The following is a 21,807-nucleotide window of genomic DNA, read 5'->3' as shown; positions in this document are numbered from 1 at the left end:
TAAAGAGCAATACAGTTAAGCATTTCAGGCCTTGTTGGCCACTTAGTCTCTGTCACAATTACTCAAATCTACCAGGTAGAGCAAAAGCAGCCATAGACAACACATAAAATAATTAATGTGGCTGTGATCCCATAAAACCTTATTTATGCCAACTGAAAGTTTAATTTTATATAATTTTAATTTATCCCAAGATATTATTTTTCTTCTAATTTTTCCCCAACGACTCAAAAATGCAAAAACCATTCTTAGCTCTCAGGCTCTACAAAAGAAGTGACAGGCTGCCAGTTTGCCAACCTGTTAAAGTAAAACACATTATTCAACTTAATTTCATCCTAATAAAGTAAATGGGGCCATTTCATTTCGTATGCAGTCCCAAAATCCCAGGGACCTCACTGATCCACCCACAAATACTACATCTAGTCCAGAGAGAGTGCACCCAGCAGGTACACAAAGAAAACAGCCAAAGAAAAACTAATCACCAATGATTAACTTTCCACTCGTGAATAAAGCAAAGAAAAACATCCCCATAAGAGCTCTTACATGTGACACCTCTACAGATTCATGGAAATCCATCCACCTCCCCCCTTTTCTCTGGTCCCCTCACCTGGAGGACCACATAACATCTCTTCCTCTCTCACCAGCTGATCGCAGGCCAGCCCTTTGGAAGCACAACCAGCAAGAGCATCCCCCAGGAGCATGTTGCATCTGCCCAAGACCTGGATACCGTCTGGTCCCTGGGGGTGAGGTTGATGCTTGCCACACTCTTGTCTTGAGTAAGGCACTATTCTGAGACCTGGGGAATCAGAAATGACACAGAATATTTTCTTTGCAGGGCTACCTCCAGTACTCAGTTCTCTTCTATGGCTATTATGGCCGGGAGAGGAGGATCGGGAGAGCAGGCTACCGGCTGCCCTTGGCGTATTTCCTGGTGGGGATGGCAGTGTTTGCTTACAGCTTCATCATTCTTTTAAAAAAGTATGACTGCTCATTTCCCCAAGATTCACATGAGGAATTATGATATGTGTGATCCTATTTAATCTTGTCAATAGCCCTGCTAATTTAGGGCATAAATGTACCAATTTTTACAGAGGAGGAGACCAGGACCAAGGAGGTATGCTCATTTTAACCAGTACTTTTTGAACACTTACAGCTTCGAGCTAGGTGTTGTGTTGAGACTGGAAAGACAAGGATCATACAGATTTACCAGTTTATGCAATTTTAGACAAGTAGATGCCTTAATAGAGATGAATAATATGATCCAGGTGACCAGAGATTACAGAAAGCAAAACATGCTCTGTTGGCTGTATGTTTGCCTGCACCTGATTATAGATTCTTATGGACCAGTTTATCTATGATGTGACACAGTTGGAATTTCAAGCTCATTCTTGACTGGAGGCACAAAGCAAAAGAAAGTGAACTGGCCAAGGGTTGGGAGTCCTGCACCACCCCCACTGGGAGCCCCACAGCAACTTGCTTCCCTCTCTACACTTCATCTGTAAAATGGGCAGTTTGGCTTGGAAAATCACCAGGTTTCCTTAAAGTTTAATATCCTATTAAGAAATTATGTTAAATTAAATTAATACATTAGAGAAAAAAAATTAAAATAAAAGGGAGAGATGCTGGGATTGTGGCTCTGTGGTAGAGGGCTTGCCTAGCATGTGTGAGGCACTGGGTTCTATCCTCAGCACCACATACAAAATAATTAAAAATAAAGGTATTGTATCCATCTACAACTAAAAATATTAAAAAAAAAAAAAAAGGAACACAGACTAACAGTTTCTGAACCTAGAGAAGAACTTGGTCCCCACCATCTTGTCTCACGTGCACTTCTTTCTAATTTGTGCTTCCAATCTGTGGCAAGTTACTAAAGTGCAGACAGAAGTGCTTGGGCCACCGCAGTGGTGGGACTCCTTGTCAAAAAGGACTCACACACTAATGTGTCAATGCACTTTTCAGAGTATTCAAAAAGGTTAGCTGAGGGCAGGAAGTCCACCAGGCACTTTGCCTAAGGAGTTACCTCAACCCAGATGAAGCAGCTTTTCTAATTCACGTAAAACTCCAAGTCAGTAAGTAGCAACAGCCCAGAGAGGAAGACCATAGTCCTGAAGCTGTCCCCAAGTACCTGTTCTGATTCCTCTTTTGCAGGATGGCCAAAAACTCCCGCACAAGCCTTGCTAGTGCTTCCAATGAAAACTACACCTTCTGCTGGCGTGTGTTCTGCGCCTGGGATTACCTCATCGGAAACCCAGAGGCTGCGGAGAGCAAAACCGCTGCAGTCGTGAACAGCATCAGGGTGAGTGAAAACCTGTCCAGGCTGTCCTGCAGCTAGCGCATTGTCCGGACTCAGAGCGCGCCCCCTGCTGGAGAGTCGTGCCATGGCCTCAAACTTGCAATCCTCAATCAGGCACTGGGATTACAGGAGTGCGCTCCACTGCCTCTGGCTAGAACATTTATTTATTTATTCATTTGTTTGTTTGTTTATATTTCATCCTTTAAAAATTTCAGTTGGTGTATTTTTCATAATTCACATAATGGATTATTACCATGACCCATAATATAATCTGTAAATGAAACAATATGTAGATGTTAGGGATATAAGCATTTATTTTTAACTTAGAAAAGGAGATCAAAAGCAGTCAAAAACCTGGGCCAGTAGAACCACTGCAACAACTCAATGGCACCCTATTTTGAGAAAAATGTATTTCGGTAATTCAGACTATCACAATCTTCCCGTCTCTAACCTTTCTTCCCAATTTCTAATTTCCTTTCAATTGATTATTAAACAATTTATATCTAATTCACTGATATCAATAGAATCTTACAAAAGAAAGTATTAAACATATGATTTAAAATACTGAATTTTTTTATAGTTAACAATAATGCTAAGCTCCTAATGCTATATGTATTCTTCCTTAAAGGAGGCTATCCTGGAAGAACAGGAAAAGAAGAAAAGCAAAAATCTGTAGGTATTAATATGTCCTGTGCTAAGAGTCAGTGATGCATTTTGTTTCAACTTAGTACAGAAATTTACTATATTATCTATATTTTATTTTCACAAGTCAAATAGGTCTTCTTTCTTTGTGATCTCGGTTCCCCTAGTACTGTGGTCTGTGGGAACCCCATACTTTCCTATAGCAGTATTTAAGAGTGCTTCCTCCTTCCTCAGAGCCTCAGGGTGAGAGATCTGAAGTTAACTAGCACCTACCTTTTTACTTAGATAATAAAACTCTTATATTTAATGCCAATTTCCAATTTGCTGAATGAAACAAATCTACAAAAACTGTTAGGACTAGTTTTATTTAGAAACAAATCTCTGAAGCTCACAAGATACAAACAGCATCCTTTGTTTTCACAAGGCCTTCAGGGTGGTTTCTTCTATGTGAGGTTCTTCATAAGGACTTGAGAAGTATGTTGGCGAGGGAACAACACCATAACCAGAGAACAGATGCAAGACAAGGGTGTTCCCAGGAAGGGGCAAAGGGGCAGTGGCTCTGTCTGCACTGAGATTGACGTGTGCATTCATTTGGTATCCTTACTGATTGGTTAGTTCTCATAATTAATTTGTGGAGAACCAAAGAAACACACCAGCCACAGGGATAATGGCAGGAAGCAAGGGGTGGTATTGGGAAAGGCTATGTGTAGGTGGTCTGAGGACATGGATTCTGGCCCTGCTCTTGACATTCACTCCCTGAACTTTCCTGGCCTGCAGCTTCTCTCCTGAAAAATGGAAGGATGGGACTCTAATAACGCTTTTCAGAAGCTGGAGAGCTCCCACCCACATCAGAATCACCTGCAGTCACTGGAAATGATGACTCCTGTGGCCCAATCCCCAATTTACCAGATTAGAATCCCTGAGAATAGAGCACTGAATATATATCTTTAGCAGATCTCACAACATGATTTAAAGGGTTCCTCAAATTTGAAAATTGTAGTTATCTTAAGTTCATTCCAGATCATTGAAGTCATTATTAAAACAAGCAAAGGAACTAAGGAGAAACCTTTCCTCATCTCTCTTCTACAAAAAAAAAAAAAAAAAAAAAAATGGTAGCCATTCTGGGATATACAGCATGCTGTAACAGGACCCATAAGAAGAGGGTAGAGAAAAGGGAAAACTAACATTTAATTGGCTACTTCCTTCTTCCCCACATGCATTTTCTAGTGTAGTCCCTGAAAAGGTCACCAGGTACTGGAAGGGAAAATCAATTGCAGGAACTGCCCCAGGGCCACATTTCACCACATGGGCAGCATGACCCTAGAAGTGATGAGGTGTGGTCTAGAGACTGGAGGGAATAAAGAAGCACTGGGATTGCCTCCGTGGACCTAACTTTCTCAGGGATTTCTGTCTCCAGTGCTCTGTGATTTTTTGATCTTACTCCTCTGCCACCAGAGTTGGTAATAATATCATAGTATGCCATGTTTTTATTTTTTACCTGGAAAGGTGACATTTATCACTGCAATTTGGTAATGAGTTCCTTCATTCTGCTGATGAAGGGCCAGGACACCTATAGAAGAGGGTGTCTTGACCTGTCCAAGGTCCCCCGCTGGTGCAACTTCACAGAGGAGATGATGCCCTTCTTTTGTATACCTTCAATTCCTCTTGACCACATCTCTTTCTCCTGTCCCTATCCCCAGGTAGAGCTTTACAGGATGCTGCTGGCCATATGCATGCTCCCCTTGCTTCTCCCTACTGCTTGCTGCCCTGAGGTCCTCTGAGGAGTACCCACAAGGTCCCAGTCAACACTCATACAGCCATAGGCTGGAAGCAGTGCTGACCATAGGGAATGGGATAAATGCTTCTCTCTTTCCCTCTGGGTGGACTGTTTGGGAGGCATTCTGTAGGTCCCTAAGGAGGTCCTGCAGTTGCCTCCAACTGGCCAACTCTACCACACATCCTTGTGTTAATGGCTTTTTTGTCCCACTTTCTGGTGTCCCCTCCCAAATTAACATGTACAAACAGGCCTCTGCCTGGGGTTCTGCTACCAGGGGAACCAGGTTGAAATTGGCCCCAAAGTTGACAGATTACCTTAAAAATAGGCCAACCAGAGCCAGTAAGTCAGTTGTCCCCCACTGTGACAAAAAGTAGATGTGTATCAGTTATACTAAATTCCAGAATCACTGTTGATTCTGAAATCTCCCACACTATAAGAGACTTGTGACAGTGAGAGCTAACGAGGAGAGAGATGAGTCCCATGTCGCATCTCAGAGTCATTTAGTTGCTTCTTTATTTGCTCACTCATCTATCAGATATTTATCGTATGCTTAGATGTGCTTAGGCTTATTCTAAGAGCTGAGGATATAGGAACAAAAACACTAAAAAGTCTGGGAGCTTACATTACAGAAGAGAAAGACAGCTCATAAGGCCCCAGGAAGGTATGCGGTGCAATGTCAGATTTGTCATATGGAGTGACAGAAATTATCTCTCCCTTCCTCTGCAGAACACATTTATTTCAATTTCTAAAACATGAATGTGCAAACCAAAGGGCTCCAAGTTTAAGTAGCAGAGATTGTTTTGAAAGCCAAATATTCGGATTCTAAAACCAGTGTCATTTGTTCATGTGTTTTAAGCCCCAAAATTCTGGCTGGTTAAATTTATAACTCATTGTTGATCTCATAGAAAATGAGGCATTTGAGGTGAAGGGAAGTGATAGTTCCTCAAGGTGGAGGACCCTCTCAGCAGGGAATGTGATTCTTGTCAGTGCATCATGGTGGTCTGATGGTCATGGTGCCTGCTTCTCTCCACAGGGCAGTGACCATCTGCCTGAGGATCATCGCAAACATCCTGGTTCTTCTCTCACTGGCTGGGAGTATTTATCTCATCTACTTTGTGGTGGACCGGTCCCAGAAGCTGGAGCAATCGAAGAAAGAACTGACCCTTTGGGAAAAGAATGAGGTACTCAGTGCCTGTTAGTTACCTGCATTCTGTCTTCAAAGTAGCTGCTCTTCTGCTTCATTAGTGGATTACGTAGAACTACCTCTAGGGAATAATTCCAGTCTTGTCCTAGAGCATGGACCTCAAGGGCTTTGAGCCATTGAGTGGCAACGTCAAGCCTTGGATAAATAATTTTATTGGTCTCCATAGAGGAAGATTTTGATTCAAAAGAACCTTCAAGTGTTTGCTCAGATCTTTACCTTTAAATCTATAGGTTTCTGCATACATACATACACATACACATACACATACACATACACATACACACTGGGAATTGAACCCACTGGCACTTAATCACTGAGTCACATCCCCAGCCCTTTTTATTTTTTTATTTTGAGACAGGGTCTTGCTAAGTTGCCTAGGGCCTTACTAAGTTACTGAGGCTGGCTTTGAACTTGTTCCTGCTTTAGGCTCCAGAACCACTGGGATTAAAGGCTCACATTACCATACCTACACCCAGCTGCTCTTCTCACTTCTGTTCTTTCACATCTGAGCTTCAGAGGTTGCGCCACCTGCAGGCTTGCCTTGTATTCTAGTGTATGTGTCAAAAGTGGCCTGGTGCATGCTGTTGAATACTTAGGTAGTTTCTATATTTCTTAATTACAAACAACACTCCTAGAAACGGCTCCACATAAATGGCTTGTATATTGAACAGTTTTCCCCCACTGTGTAAATATTGCCATAAAAGGAAAATTACCAAATAGAAGGTTATGGACAATTTTACAATTCTTAATATTGGTTGGTTATGAGACTGTTCTAAAAGGTTGACTCACTTTACCTGTAAAGATTTGAAAGGCAGAAATACCACATCAAAAAAAAAAAATTTAAAAGAAACTTTCAGACCACTTCTATGAAAAAAAATTATCACCATTTAAAAAGCAAAGTGTATAAGCAGTAAGATGATCATCAGTTTACCCCACATATATCTATCCATGTACAATAATATATCAAAATCTAAGACTACACTAGGTCCCTATCTCTTTCTACTTTATATCAATAAGTAGGTTATGTAAATATGTATATTTTTTACAGATAGATGGATACATTTTTTAAAGATATATTCAGAAATTATGTCTTATTTTAGCTCAAACTCTTGTACACCAGCTAAAATGCCTCTTTCTTTTGCTATAAGTACAGAGAAACAAGAGCCAGGCATAATTCTTTGGGTAATTAATCTTCCATGAACAGGAAGAATATTAAATTACCTCTCTGCCTTCCTTTTTCTATTCGTAATAATCACAGTTATTTCCATCTTCCATCCCAGGTCGGGGAAGTAAGTATAAATGAGATGAGATGGTAATTGAAAAATGTGGTAGAAATGCTAGTGAATCCTCAATGGCCCATAGGAGTATCCTTGGAATACTAAAGGAATGTTCCTAAAAAGAATAAACCCATGATAAAATAACAGTGGTCTTTCAAAAAAAAGATAATTAGCAGAGATTTGGAGAGATTAGGAACTGCATGACCCCGAGGATACCCACATTCCAAATATTAGATTAAGAGACCAAATGGAGGTAAGTGAGGTAGGTTGGGGGACCCTGGGAATGCAGGGTCTCACACATGCTCTCTTGGCAGGTGAGTGTGGTGGTCTCTCTGGTCACCATGTTGGCACCATCTGTCTTTGACCTCATTGCTGCCTTGGAAATGTACCACCCGCGGACCACGCTGCGCTTCCAGTTGGCAAGGTATGGCAGCCCTGGCAGGCTGTGCCACATTGTGGCTGACCCACCTGGCCACTGCAGTGGGAACATGAGTCCCTTGTGAGCCAGAGCTCGCTTATTTTCCCCATCTTAGCCCAGAACTTTAACAGGGTACAATAGGAGAGAAAAGTGAAGACGCAAGGGAAGAGGAGGGACAGGAAGGAGAACCAGGATGACAAGGACTGAAGGAACAGATTAAAATGTAATGAAGAAAAGAGAGCAGAGGAAAAGGAGAACAAGGAGAGGGGAGGAAAGAGGGATGAGGAGAGGGAGAAATAGGCAGAATAAGCTGAGAAGAAAGAGGAGTAGGATGATGGGTTGTGTGTCGGGTTTTCCTCATTGTTGAACTGCCCCCAGGGTCTGACTACGAGTGGCGGAAGAGACCCAGGTTGTTTTTCCAGGTGTAAAAGGAAGATTTGAGCTTTGCTAATAATTTCCCAAAAGCACAGACTCAAAGAGATTCTTCTGGATTTGCCTGGAAGATTCTAGGGCTGTGCCGGGATAATCCATGGCCATAAGAACAGGTAGCAGCTGGTGTATCCAAGGGAGCTTCCTTGGACATCCCCCTTGGGAGTCAGAACAAACGGGTTCATTTCTAGCATGACTTCACCATTGCTTTCTTAAAAAATCTACTTCTCTTCCCTGGAGCATGGTCTCCTCATTCATAAATTAAGCCCGTATGTGCAGGTGAGGAAAGATGAACATGGTGAGGGAGGCAGTCAGAGCCCTGCTTTCTTGCTCCCACCTGCACCCCTACCAGTTTCACCCAGTTTTCTCCTGTAACACCTAATAACATTCTCCACAACTAATTTTCACAAACCACTTTGGAAAGATTTGCTCCCATTCAGGAGTTGGCAAACACCTGGAAAGGATCTTATAGTAAATATTTTAGATTTTAGATATCTCTGTCACAACACTAAGCTCTAAGGTTGTAGCAAGAAAGTGGCCACAGAAACGATATGCAAATGAAAGGGTGAAGCTGTGTTCCAGCACAGTTCACAAAAATAGGGAAGGGTAAGGTTTGATTTGAAGGCCATCACTTGCTGACCCCATGATATACAACTGTCATTTTAAAGGTGAAAAACAAACAAACAAACAAAAACTGACTAGAAAGAATAAAGGGCTTGCCTGAACCTCACCTCTCAGGGTAGCTCTGCTGGAGAATGAGGCTTTTAGTTCCCTGGCTAGTCCTAACCTGGTTCTTTCTGCTCCATTCAGCACCTCTTAGACCTGAACAAGAGAAGTGTGTTCTTCAGCTCCTTCCTCACTAGCAGGCATTGGGGAGAATCAATTCCATTATTGCATTTGGTCTAACAGCAATCCTATTATACAGATTGGCCTCGTTATTCATGTTCAAAACCAGAGAAACAGAGACATTGGAAGACTTGCCCCAGACAAATCAGGGCTAATTTTGATAATAACAGCAAGACATATTATTTTAGTTCCATTAACTCACCAGCAGACCATGTTACCTTTCATCCATGGCATAGTGAAAACCAGAGCCATGGGATGCCAAGACTGAGGAGGTGGGATTCATTCCACACTTCCTTCAGACAACTCTTACTATATGTACTCTGAGGGTCTATTTCCTGCATGAGGAAATATAAGTGCTGAATTAAAAAGGTCCTGGCACTGAACCAAAAGAAGTCCCTTCACAATTCAGAGAGAAAGCCTTGGATATAGCATGGTTTTCCCCTTGTGATGCCTCTGCCCTCACATGGGTGGTCACCTCTACCTTGAGGAGGTAAAGAAAGTCTGTGGGGATGGTCGACTCAGGGTTCAATTTGGTCCTGGTTTCTGTTTTCTCAAGATAAAGCTGTTTTCCCAGTAACTGACATTGATTTCATGATTCTCCATGTGCTAAGAAACCCCCCATCTCATTTCTCCATATAGATTTCCCATAAGAAATCAAAGCTGCATCCTGGGCTATTCCATGATAGGCTTCCCCAACTTTTCAACTCTGAACAAACTGACATCAAGTCTTTGGTCCTTGGCTGATGGAGACTGTTGCTGGAAGATTCCATTCACTTCCAGTGGTCCACATGGTACAGCTGTATCTGAAGCCCATTGTGTTTCTAAGGGGAGCACAGAGATTCAGAGATTGCATCTGATTCTTTCTAACCTGATCAGACTGAATAGTTACTCAGCCTCTCCATGTTTTAGTTGACTTGTGTCTTAAGTGAGTTCATCTGGCTGTGAACTTCATAGAGCTGTATGAGGATCATATGAGATAGTACGTGGGAAGAACCTTTATAAACCAGAAAACATGGTACAGAGACATGTATTTTATACTACCCTTTAGTACCCCACTTCCTAAATACACACACCCACTACACTAGTGTTCCTAAAATGCTGATCCAAGGATGGGCTACAGTGGAAATCATCTGGAAAGAGTAAATGTAAGACATGGAGACCCCACACAGAGCTACTGAAGCAAGGTAGATTCTGGAATTCTGTATTTGAATAACCTCAAGGTGATTTAAAAGATAGAAGCATGACAGCCATTGTCTTAGAATATCCCCAGTAGTCTAGAACTATTGGGTAGGTCTACCCATGGACTTGTTTGTTGCTTTCAGGGTCCTTGTGCTGTATTTGGGAAATCTCTACAGTTTGATCATTGCCCTCCTGGACAAAGTAAACAGCATGAGCATTGAGGTGAGTGCCCAGATGGGGATAAACGCCTGCTCCATCATCACCCTCCCCACTCCACCTCGTCTCCCTACACCTGGGTCATTATCATAATTGTCAGCATCACTGCTTATACTTGCATTTCATATATCACATCCAAACTCAACTCAGCTGTGGTCTTCTCAAGATGAGGATAGAAAAATTATTCCCATTTCCCAAATAAAGAAACTGAGGCTGGGATTCATGGCTAGTGAGGAACAGTGATTGCAGCTTTTGATTCCATATCTCTCTGTGCCCTATATCCTTGAATCTAATCGGGAGAAGCTGTCCGCAGCTATTACAAAGGATCCCAGAAAGAACAGCAGGCCAAGAGGCTCATTCTGACAATTTGCAGAGAATAATCATCTCATGGCAAACAGTTCTCAGTGAGACTCACCAGCCTAGCCCAGGGGGTCAGCTTTCCCTTTCCAACCTGAGGACTGAGGACCCCTGAGTGGTGGGGGGAGGGGATGTCTGGGAGGAGGAAGATCTTTCTGAGGGTTGTTTGTCCAGAATACATCATACTAGCATCAGATCTCAAAGCTTGTAGGCAGAAGAAACCACAGAGTGTCATTTTTTCCACATCAGGGTTTTGAGGTTACGTAGACCTAGGTCCTTACCTGCTGCTTGCAATGTGAGCTTGAGCAATTATCTTCTAGTCATAAACCTGGGGTGATAATTTTTACCTGAAGAAGAGATACCATGTGCTATGGAGCAGGCAGGACACCAGGGACCAACAAGCACTATCCATTACATCTCTGTGTCCCATGATTGGGGCCAACTCTATTCAAGTGGGATGAGAAGAAGAGAGAGAGAATGTAATTATTCCCAGGTAATCCAATGATAACTTTGGTGTGGTGTCCATTGTGGATTCTTATTTATAAACAGGTGCTCAGTCTTTTTTTCTTTCTTCCCTTTCCTCCCTTTCTTCCCTTTCTCTCCACAGGAGACTAACACCAAAAATAACAAAAGTCATTGGATAGATTCTGCCACCTTCTTCGCCACCAAGGCAGCCCCTGAAGAAGGGAAATGGTCCACACCTTGGTCTGGAGTGGGGTTCAGAACAAACAGCACATGGGTCTTGGAAGATACCAGTATTCCAACTTACACCATGCCACTCACCAAGGCCAACAAGACTACGCTCCACACTCTGAGCCTGCAAGGCCAGTGCTGGGAAACATATGTTGGCCAGGTGCTTCCCTTTGTCCCTTACAAAGTCATTTTGCCTCCAATCTAGCAACTCTTAGAGGCATTATTGCACCTATTTTCCAGAAAAAGAAAGTAAAATTCAGTGAGATTTATGCTTCTCAAGGTCTAAGCATTAATAATTATAATTAGTGCACAGATTTGTGCAGTAGTAACTATGTTCTGGGTAATGTCATTATAAGAGTTTTACTGTTATCACCCTTTATAGGCACAGATGAGGCCCAAGGACCCAGTAAACAGCAGGATAAAGACTTGAACCCAGACATCTGCTCCAAAATCTGTGTCCTCAACCATTTTGCCTTTCATCTTTGATATTTAACCTTGTACAGAGCATCTCAATACTGCATTATTATCCCATGGAAATGAGTTTCCTGTGACTCAGAACCATAGAACTCAGATTCTTTCCTAGTTTTCTGTAACTCTGGCTGTATATGTTAGAATCCAAATTCAAATTAACAAATATTTATTAAGCATCTATTATGTGCCAGAAGCCGCCCCCTCTACCCACTGCACCCAATAGAGATGCAAAAATGAAGGTGCCCCTGGAGGGCCCACTGGCTGCTCCAGGACAGAGACGAGAACATTGTGGAGGAAGAGAGGGCTGTGGGGGTGGGGGACATGGTGGCAATTGAGACTCTCTCCTACCCCATGTTGCAGGAGATGCTGAAGCTGTCCATCATTGATATGCTCTTTACAGTGGCAAGCATCCTGCTCATAGACTTCTTCCGAGGACTTTTTGTTCGCTACTTAAGTGATTACTGGTGTTGGGACCTGGAAAGCAAGTTTGTAAGTAAAATGCTGTGTCCTTGGGGAAGTTTCTATGGCTAAATGCATCTTTTCCTGATGCCAGGACATGAGAAATAGCCAGGAATGGCTGAAAGGACATATCAGGGAAAATACATGATGGAAGATGGGAGAGGTCTGAGTTACACCCTGCATCTTAAATTTCCCATTTGCTGAGTGACCACACAGGCAAGACTCTCTAGTGTCTATCAGAGCAAAGAACTGGATTATAAAAGGACTTTGCAATGTTCCTTTTTATTATTATTATTAGAGATTGAACCCAGAAGCACTTAACCACTGAGTCACATCTCCAACACTTTATTTATTTGTTTGTTTGTTTATTATTTTGAGACAGGGTCACACTAAGTTGCTTAGGGCCTCATTAAGTTGCTGAGGTTGGCCTTAAACTTGTGATCCTCTTGCCTCAGCCTCCCAAGTTTCTGGGATTACAGGTATGCACCACCATGTCTAGCATCCAACTTTTATTTTTAATATGGAATTTTTTTTTCTCTTCTAGCCTGAATATGGGGAATTCAAAATAGCTGAGAATGTGCTACACTTAGTCTACAACCAAGGAATGATTTGGTAGGCATTAAAACTTCTTGTCTTTGCTCATATGATTTTGATTCATTTGGATAGGTCATGACCAGAAAAAAATCAGTAATAGTGTCTTGCAAGGGAAATATACCACACATGTAATAATTTCATTAATGGTTTTATAGGGCTTTGTGGTAAGGAATGATGAAGGGAATAGTCTGATTCTAAGCTGCTATTGATTACAACAACAACAAAATTTGCATAGGAATCAATAGAATAAGTTGCTGAGCAGGACTGGGGGAGGCCAGTGGGAGGGGCTGCTTCTGCCCAGCGAGGGCTTCAAGAGTGCTGGTGCTCACAACTGGAAAACCTGGGGTCAGTCCTATCCTCAGCTTCCCCTCTGCTCCTGGTTTTCACTTTGATAGGAGCAGAGCCAAACTACAGATTAACAGACCCACCTCAGAGGAGAGGCAGAAGATGAAGGTTGGAAGTCTGTTCATCCAAGCACCTCCCAGGCAAGGCAGCCCTGCTCTTACAGACACTGTCAACCCACAGGGGTCATCCAATGCACAAGAATGTGTGTTGGGGTGCAGGGAGAACCCTGTAAATTATCCCACATCCTGCTTTTACCTATTGGACCACAAACAGTGCTATTTGTTCACATGCAAACGAAGAAAAAGAACCTTGGATTTTTCACACATGCACAATATTGCTTCAAAATCATTCACTAAAATACTAAAATGTCTGGGGAATTGAGAGCCATGAGGTAATATTCCTACAGTCAAATGCTGTGTTCTTATAGTCCACTATATTTTGAAAAATGTCTTCACAAATACAGTACATGTAACGTGTACTCAGTATTGCTAGATATCAGGCATTTTTTAAAAGTAAATGATTTAATTTTTATTGTAACCCTGTGATTTAATGGGCCATCGTTGTCTGCCTGTTAAAGATGAGACTGAGGCACAAGGAAGTCACGTATCTTTCTTAACGTCAGACAGAATGACATTTCTGCCTGCCACAAGAAATCAAACATTTAAGTCTTTTATTATTAAACATACCCTTTTACCTATACTTATTTTCATACTAGTAAAATTGCTTTGCATATTTACCCTTCCTTTTGTAATTACAAAAGAGTAGATGTACTAAAATGTGTCAGGATGTTCTTCAAAAGTCGGCGCTCAACCTATATGATTAAAATGGAAACTCAGTAGTTCATTAACATCATCTTCACTGTAGACAGGAAAAATCTGAGATTACCCCAAGGTATAGGTATCCAGCATTCCCTGTCCCAGGAGGGCCGTGCCAGTGTTCAGACACAAATAGTGGTGCAAAAGGATATATCAAAAATAGGATCACCAACCATCTGCAGGGACTTATCTTTTCTCTAGAATGTGGAGGTTGGGTTCTCAGATCTTCAGAGGTCTTCCCCAATGCTTTAAGCATAGGGTGTAAACCCCAAAGTCTCTGAACCACTTTCCTCTCTGGGGCTTCCAGACCACAGACCTGTAAGATGCACTGGAAAAATAATGTACACAAACTGACTTTCTTCATGGTTCTAGGATGGGAGCCTTCTTCTCCCCATGTCTCCCAGCATTCAATGTTCTCAAGCTCATTGGGCTCATGTATCTGAGGAGCTGGGCTGTGCTGACTTGTAATGTGCCCCACCAGCAGGTATTCCGAGCCTCCAGGTCAGTAAGTACAAGATCTGCCTTGGCAGAGAATATACATGATCCGTGATGCTGTGCCCAGCAAGGGTCTCCCCACTTTTTACTTGTCAAAATTCTGCCTCTGTTCTTTTTGTATTTTCTTCATGGAGCCATTTCCTGTGCCTCACCCTCAGAACTGTTTGTTATTCCTCTGTACCTCATGATACATTGTGTTAGTCAACTTTTCACCACTGTGACCAAAATACCCAACAAGGACCACTTAGAGGAAGAAAAGTTTAATTTGGCTCACAGTTTCAGATATTCAGTACATGGTGGGTTAACAACATTGCTCTGAGCCCAAGATGAGGCAGAACATCATGGTAGAAAGGCACAGAGAAGGGAAGCTGTCCATTCATGGCAGCCAGGAAGCAGAGAGAGAAGAGAAAGATGCTTCAAAGACCCAGTGACCCACCTCCTCCAGCCACACCCCAACTACTTACAAACCACCCAGTCAGTCCATTCAAACTAGGATGTACTGATGAGGTTAAAGCTCTCACAATCCAATCATTTAGCCTCTGAATATTCCTGCATTAACACAGGAATTTTTTTGGGGGGTGGTAATATCTCATATCCAAACCATAACATACATTTTTAAAAACTTAACTGAGGATTGATAATCATTTAGGGAAAGAATGCACAAATCATCAATTTTTATATTGATGAATTTTCACAAGCTGAACATAAATATGTGATAAGCACCTAAATCAAAATACAGAATATGAATGATGCTCAGAACACCCCCAGTTATATTCCATTCCAATAACCCCTGGCCTCTAATGGCATGGTTGGGTTTGCCTAGCTTTTTACTTCATGTAAATGGAACCACATATTGGATGGGCTCCTTCATGTTCAGCTTCTTTCACTCAACATTGTGTTGGTAAGGGTCACTTACTGAGGAAATATATCCCTATTTCTCTATCCATACTACTACCAATACACATGTATGTTTCCAGCTGTTACCTATAGATGAATATTGAATATTCTTGAATATTCTTATGTCTTTTCTTGGGGATATGCTCAACAGTGCAATTGCCAGGTTGTAGGGCATGCAGATGTTCACTTTTAGTAGAGAGCACCAGAAAGTTTTCTTGAGTGGCCACCACCATTCTATACTTCTGCCAGCACTATGTGGAAGTTCCAGTTGTTCAACAACCTTGTCAATACATGTTATTTTTCTGCTTCTCATTTTAGCCATGTTAGTGAATTCATAACACATTTTGAATACCAGATTATAGTGCAGCTATGTTACTTTGACATTAATAGTTTGTGTAGGGGGGTGTATCTACATTAGTGATTTTCAAAATGTTTAACTATGGTGTGCATGGCAATGTGTTTACAGTTTATGTGGTGAACAGTACACATATATGCTTACATTCAGATATATGTTTTAATATATTTACAAAAATTTGTTTCGTATGTGTGTCCACATTTTCTCTGTGTAGTGGGGGTAGAAAGAGAGACATTTTCGTAAATTAACATTCACCTTCTTAGTCCATTTTGTGCTGTTATAACAGAATACCTGAGACCAGGTAATTTATAATGAACAAATTTATTGACCCACAGTTCTGGAGACTGGGAAGTCCAGGGTCAAAGCACCAGCAGGTTTGGTGAGTGGTGAGAACCAGGGAGCTGAGTTAAGGCACCTTAAATGCTGCATTCTGCAGAATGAAGAACAATATTCCTTATATGGTAGAGGAGAGGAAGAACACAAAAAATTAAAGGGGACTGAGCTTACTTTTTTATATCTATATTAATCCCACCCATAAAAGTGGCATCCTCAAGACTCAAGTCACTTCCCAAAGGTCCCACTTCCTAACACTGCCACAAGGAAAACCAAATTTCAATATGAGTTTTGGAGAGAACAAACACTTAAACCCTAACAGCATAGTACTACATCCTGTACACTATGATCAAGACTCATCGTTTAGAAACAGATCAAGAGTGCTAGCTGAGGGTCACTAGATGGACTGATCAAGTTCTCTTTTCAGAATTATGTGTGGGGCCTTGCACATCCAGTAGGTTTCAGGTACCCTCAGGGGTGGCCTGGGTGGTCAAGCTCGCTGATAGCAGCTCAGGGCTCAGAGACCAGGGACCAGAGCTCAATCAGGCAGAACATTTACCCTAAACAGCCAGAAGCAGACAGGTAAAGATGTTGAGTATCAGTCCATTCCAAGTGAGAGAGTCAAGGGTCAAAACAAAAGAACCAAACCATTCTGGAACATAAGAGACACAGTTCAAAGGTGAGAGTATGAGAGGGAAGCATTAGGTAAGGCCCCAGTGGATAGACAGTGGTTCCAAGATTCTTCCATAAATTGAGCTTACTGGGTAAGAGCCATGGGTACATAAGTGGGCTCATTGTCCTCATGGTTTGTGACGGACGTGTGCTCTTCCAGTGTTTATTAGATGAACAGACTGGGCTGGCAGGTCTGTAAGGTTCCTTTTAGTACTGATTTCCAGTTTTCTGAGTTGTATGTGGCCCTAGGGCCTGCTCCTTCCTAGGTAGCTCTGATGAAACATCTTCCTGTCTGCAAAAAGTTGGGGGTGACAGTTTCTGTGTCAGTTCTTATATGCATCATCACTATGGAATGAACTCAATCCAGTGCATTTGGATTCTTGGCAGATCCAATAACTTCTATTTGGCAATGCTCCTGTTCATGCTATTCCTATGTATGCTGCCAACCATTTTTGCTATTGTCCGATACAAGCCATCTCTAAACTGCGGGCCATTCAGGTAAGTTATTTTAGTTCTTTTGACTATTCCTGGAGCCACTTTGAGCTATAGGGAAATTGAGTCATAGTGAATCACATTTTTCTCTTGGCTCACAGAATAGGCAGACAGAACAGAAGGAGCTCAAATCTGCATCATTTGAAGCCAAGATTGAAACTCTTTCCTTGATAGCATGCTGTCCTTAGATTTAGTCATCTCTATGCCTATGTTAAAAAAAATAAAGCTCCTTTAAAATAAAAGAGAGCCAGGCACAGGAGTGCACATTTGTAATTCCAGTGACTTTGAAGGCTGAGGTAGGAGGGTCACAAATTCAAGGCCATCCTCAGCAACTTAGCAACACCCTCTCTCAAGAACTAAAAAGGTCTATCTCAGTAGTACAATGTCCCTTGGTTTAATTCATAGCATCACAAAAACAATAAATATATAAACTAGTTAGTTAGAATAAAATGAGGAAATAATATTACTCCTGGGCTAGAGTGAAATTCCACCTGGTCAAACCCCAGACAGTTTTATTAAAAGATAGCCCATATCACTTTTTATTCTATATTATCTAACTATCTCCAGACAGAAAAGTATAATACCATTTCCACTTAGAGTTTAAATCAGTTTTGATACAACATATATGTAACAAAGAGTCTATCTTTGTGTATGCTATAAAACACATGCATATGCAATGTGATTATTAATCCTACATATTTAATTAGCTAATGGCTTCATGGGTACCTTGAGAATGTTATCTATCTTTTCCATTTGGATATTTACCTGTATCGGTTCTAGATGACTTTAAGTGTCTGCCTCTAGGCATCCAGGCATTTTTCAATGTCTTGTCTTAGCATCTTTCTGCTAAAAGCAATAAAATCCAGAGTTATGTTTTTCTTTCTCACAGCGGACAAGAGAAAATTTATGACATCGTGTCAGAAACGATTGAGAACGACTTCCCCGTGTGGTTTGGCTCTGTGGTTGGGTACATCAGCAGCCCCATAGTCATCCTGCCAGCTGTGCTGCTTCTGTTGTAAGTACCATCCACGCCTGCCAGCCTCTGCCACAAAACAACACCACTTCCCAATAAGTATAAAAAACTAATTAGTTCACTCATTAATCAGTTACCAAGCCTGATGATCTAAGCACGGACTCTTGAGTCATATCCCAGAGTCACACAACCACTGTGCTCAGTGAGAGAAGGGACGTTTCTACTGCTATCTATGGACTCATCCTCAGCTTTTGGTCAGTTACTATGGCCATGAAAATGGAGGAGCTGAACACCATTCATATCAATATCTTATTTAATTAACCTTAAAAATGAACTTCACAATTCAATTGAGTAGCTTTAGCTCATATTGACTTAAACAGAAACCTAAAAACAAGTAAAGCCAGTATTCACAGCTTGAAACATCATTGCAAAATGTCCCTGCCCTCATCTCTTCCCACTTCTTGTTGCTATCACCAGTGCAGCATTCCAGGTCAATAGGGTTGCTGAAGAAAGCAAGAGAAAAAAGAGGACAGTACCTCCTTTCCAGTGCTCACGGGCTTGGGAACTCCCCACTAGATTTTGACCATGGCAGAGGGGTCAGGGAATAGCCTACAGGGGTGGCCCTGGGAATTTTTACTTCCACCAACCACCTGAGCTGGGAAATGTGTCCTGAAAGTCAAAGAGCCCAATTGCAGTGCACTCACCAGTCTGTCTTCTGTTTTAGCATGCTCATCTATTACCTTCAGAGCATCGCACGATCACTGAAGCTCAGCAACCATCAGCTCAGAATGCAGATCCAAAAAGCAAGTACTATATAAATTTCCCTATCATGAATGTGGGTCACCCATCAACCCTCTCTCCAGCACAGAAATGAAAATTGTTTGCCCTTCAGATGTCTATGACTCTTGGATGCCCTCTGTGGCCCAAGTCCACCACTTCCAAGATGTATTTCTCAGGATTCCCAGAGGCAGCTCACACAGGTCAGGAGCAAGCCTACTTATCTTTTTCCTTCTCTGCAATGGGTCTTGGGCACTTCAATGCTCCTCATGGCCTCACCTAGCCAGCCCTCCATGTGCCAGGCACTTCTGCAGACTCTGCTAGACTGGCAGAGAAGAGAAAGGGCCACTTTCTATCCTGTGTCAACTTGGACATCTCAACCCAACCATGCTGTCTTCTCCCCAAAGGCTCACCTCTTTCATATCCTTTAGATTCTGTATATTATTGACCTTCTCTCATATCTGCAACTCAGACCCTCTCAGAGCAGTCAGAGACAAACACTCCCCAAATTGTCCACAGTGTCTCTTCCTCTGCATACTCAGGGGCTCCCTCAGGGTCAGGGCGAGGGTGAGTCCAGGAAGAAACCTAGGATAGCAAATTTAAAGAAGCTTTCTCGAGGTTGTGCTAACCTTGCCCTTTCACTGTCCCCAGAGTAAACACACTTTTAAATGAAGTGCCCTGTATAACTCATTTACTTTACCTTCATCCTGACCCCAAGCAAACAAAGCTCCTTCCACCCTTTTCAGTTAAAAAAGACTTCCATAAATATTAATTCATGTACATTTATTAAATTAGTTTTATGAAAAGTCAAATTAAAAATTCATCTGGACTTGCAAAGGGCATTTTGCCAATATATATCTCCATTGTTGTTGATCCATGTTTTCTCTGTTACTTGGGCAAGCTATCATGGACTAATCATCCCTAATCAATAAATCCAAAATCTGGAATGCTCCAAAACTCAAAACTTTTTGAGCAATGACATGATGCCACAGTGGAACATTCTACATGGCAAAAATTCTTTGTTTCTGGCATGAAATTATTTAAACTACTATATAAAATTACCTGTAAACCCTGTGTAAGGTATACATGAACCATAAATCAATTTCATGTTTGGATTTGGGTCTCATCCCAAAAACCTCTCAGCATGTATACACAAATATTCCAAATGTCAGAAAAACCTGAAATCAAAAAAACTTCAAGTCCCAAACATGTCAAATAAGGGATACTCAAACTATATTGTCAGAATCTACACATGGCCCATGAGTTAGCTATCCCTATATAAGACCAATTAAGTATGAAACTTTGACTCTTACGTGTCTTCATTTGTGCACTCAAATAGTAGACCCAGCCCAGGACACTCTATTGCCAGGGTTCAGTCATGGTGCAAGGTATCAACAATAGCACATAAATCTTTTTCCTCTGAAAAACAAAAATTTTTACTACTTTGTGTTAAGTCCAAAACAAATATAATGATTATCATTTATATTTTAGGCAAGATCTGAAGATAAGAAAAAGGTTGCTCAAATGGTGGAAGGTAAGTATATTTTAAAAAAGCAAAAGTCTGATATCTCAATTGATGGGCATTTTTAAATATAGCAGTAAGGTAGTGTAAGGTACACCACTAATAAAAATTCCCCGAGAGCCCATAGTGGTTTCCACAATTAACTAGGCACAAAAAATAAATAAATAAAATTTAGGACTATAAATATTTGCTTAAATAATCAAATTTTACATCATGCCTATAAATAACCCCCAGAGAAATCAGAGGAGGTTCTGAAGTAGGAGAGAAAAAAAAAAAAAAAAAACAGCACATCTGGAACAAAACCCTAAGGACATCCTTATCTTCTTCTTTTTGTGCAGTGTTACCTTGTTTCTTCCACCATTTCGTCCTCAATGCTGTCCTCCCAGGTCTCTGCCCAGCCTCCATAGGTCCTGTCCTCTCCATCCCAGTAACACCAAGTGATGCCAGCTGGGCAGACCCGGAATAATGGATTCCTGAGTAAGGATCCAAATCCAAGGACTCTCCAAGAGTACACCTTTTCTCCCCAGGTTCTCCAAACTCATTCCCATCTTAGCTCACTGGGAAAATGAGAAAGAACTGTGCTCCAGAAGAAATGAAATCATGGGGAGCAGATTTTTGGTGTGGTCATAAGGGAGGCAAGTGGGCAGGTGCAGCTCAAAAATAAGAGGGAGGGGGTCTGCCTCTTGGGACCACTAACAGAGCACGCCTTGAGCCAGAAGGCTTATCTGGTACCATTAGACTGGAATAGCCCATGCTGCCCCTCAGAATGAGAATGAGAAAGGGCCCAGAAAGGTTCCCTGGGCCATCTTCTGTCACTGTTTTAATACTGAGCTTATTGGAATATACCTAGTCCCCTCCAAAGAGATGCCAGTGAGAGTCGTGAGGCCTAAGGGATATGCCTGCTGCATTCATCTTTGTGGAGAGAAGCCACTAAAGAACAATTAACTATGGAAAGTGACCATGGCTCATGCTATAAAACTTCACCATAATTGTCAGGGATTACTTGCTAATTAAGAATAATTAAGTTTAGTTCAGGTAGTACCTTCAAAAGTCAAGATTTACAGTGACTTTCTCAAGGTAACAATAGCATTGTTCATTTTCCAGTTCAAAGCCACATGATTTTTCAGAATGTCACATGAACTATTTGCAAAAATCTTAATAGGCACATAAGCATTATTATGTTCATCGTGTAGAGGAAGAATTAGAGCTCCAAAGTTGTTAATGGAGCTGTCTTTTCTCATGGAGGCATCAAATGGCACAGTGTAGAGTCTCTGGGTCC

General features: G+C 41.6%; 1 protein-coding gene across 1 annotated transcript in view; it reads left to right on the top strand.

Moving 5' to 3' along the window:
- Tmc3 (transmembrane channel like 3) overlaps nucleotides 1-21,807 on the top strand; it is a 41,115-nt gene that overhangs the window by 16,199 nt on the left and 3,109 nt on the right. Inside the window, exons 6-20 of the mRNA XM_027920265.3 lie at nucleotides 642-740; nucleotides 833-975; nucleotides 2,146-2,293; nucleotides 2,919-2,962; nucleotides 5,743-5,890; nucleotides 7,505-7,614; nucleotides 10,206-10,284; nucleotides 11,243-11,488; nucleotides 12,160-12,288; nucleotides 12,803-12,870; nucleotides 14,385-14,513; nucleotides 17,152-17,262; nucleotides 18,146-18,271; nucleotides 18,954-19,032; nucleotides 20,498-20,540. Coding sequence (XP_027776066.2) covers nucleotides 642-740; nucleotides 833-975; nucleotides 2,146-2,293; nucleotides 2,919-2,962; nucleotides 5,743-5,890; nucleotides 7,505-7,614; nucleotides 10,206-10,284; nucleotides 11,243-11,488; nucleotides 12,160-12,288; nucleotides 12,803-12,870; nucleotides 14,385-14,513; nucleotides 17,152-17,262; nucleotides 18,146-18,271; nucleotides 18,954-19,032; nucleotides 20,498-20,540 — 1,702 coding nt within the window. The remainder of the gene's footprint in view (nucleotides 1-641; nucleotides 741-832; nucleotides 976-2,145; nucleotides 2,294-2,918; nucleotides 2,963-5,742; nucleotides 5,891-7,504; nucleotides 7,615-10,205; nucleotides 10,285-11,242; nucleotides 11,489-12,159; nucleotides 12,289-12,802; nucleotides 12,871-14,384; nucleotides 14,514-17,151; nucleotides 17,263-18,145; nucleotides 18,272-18,953; nucleotides 19,033-20,497; nucleotides 20,541-21,807) is intronic.

This window comes from Marmota flaviventris, chromosome 2 (assembly GCF_047511675.1).
Source record: "Marmota flaviventris isolate mMarFla1 chromosome 2, mMarFla1.hap1, whole genome shotgun sequence".
Taxonomy (NCBI): domain Eukaryota; kingdom Metazoa; phylum Chordata; class Mammalia; order Rodentia; family Sciuridae; genus Marmota; species Marmota flaviventris.
The sequence above is the reverse complement of the archived record's forward strand: the minus strand, read 5'-3'. Positions and strand labels throughout refer to the sequence as shown.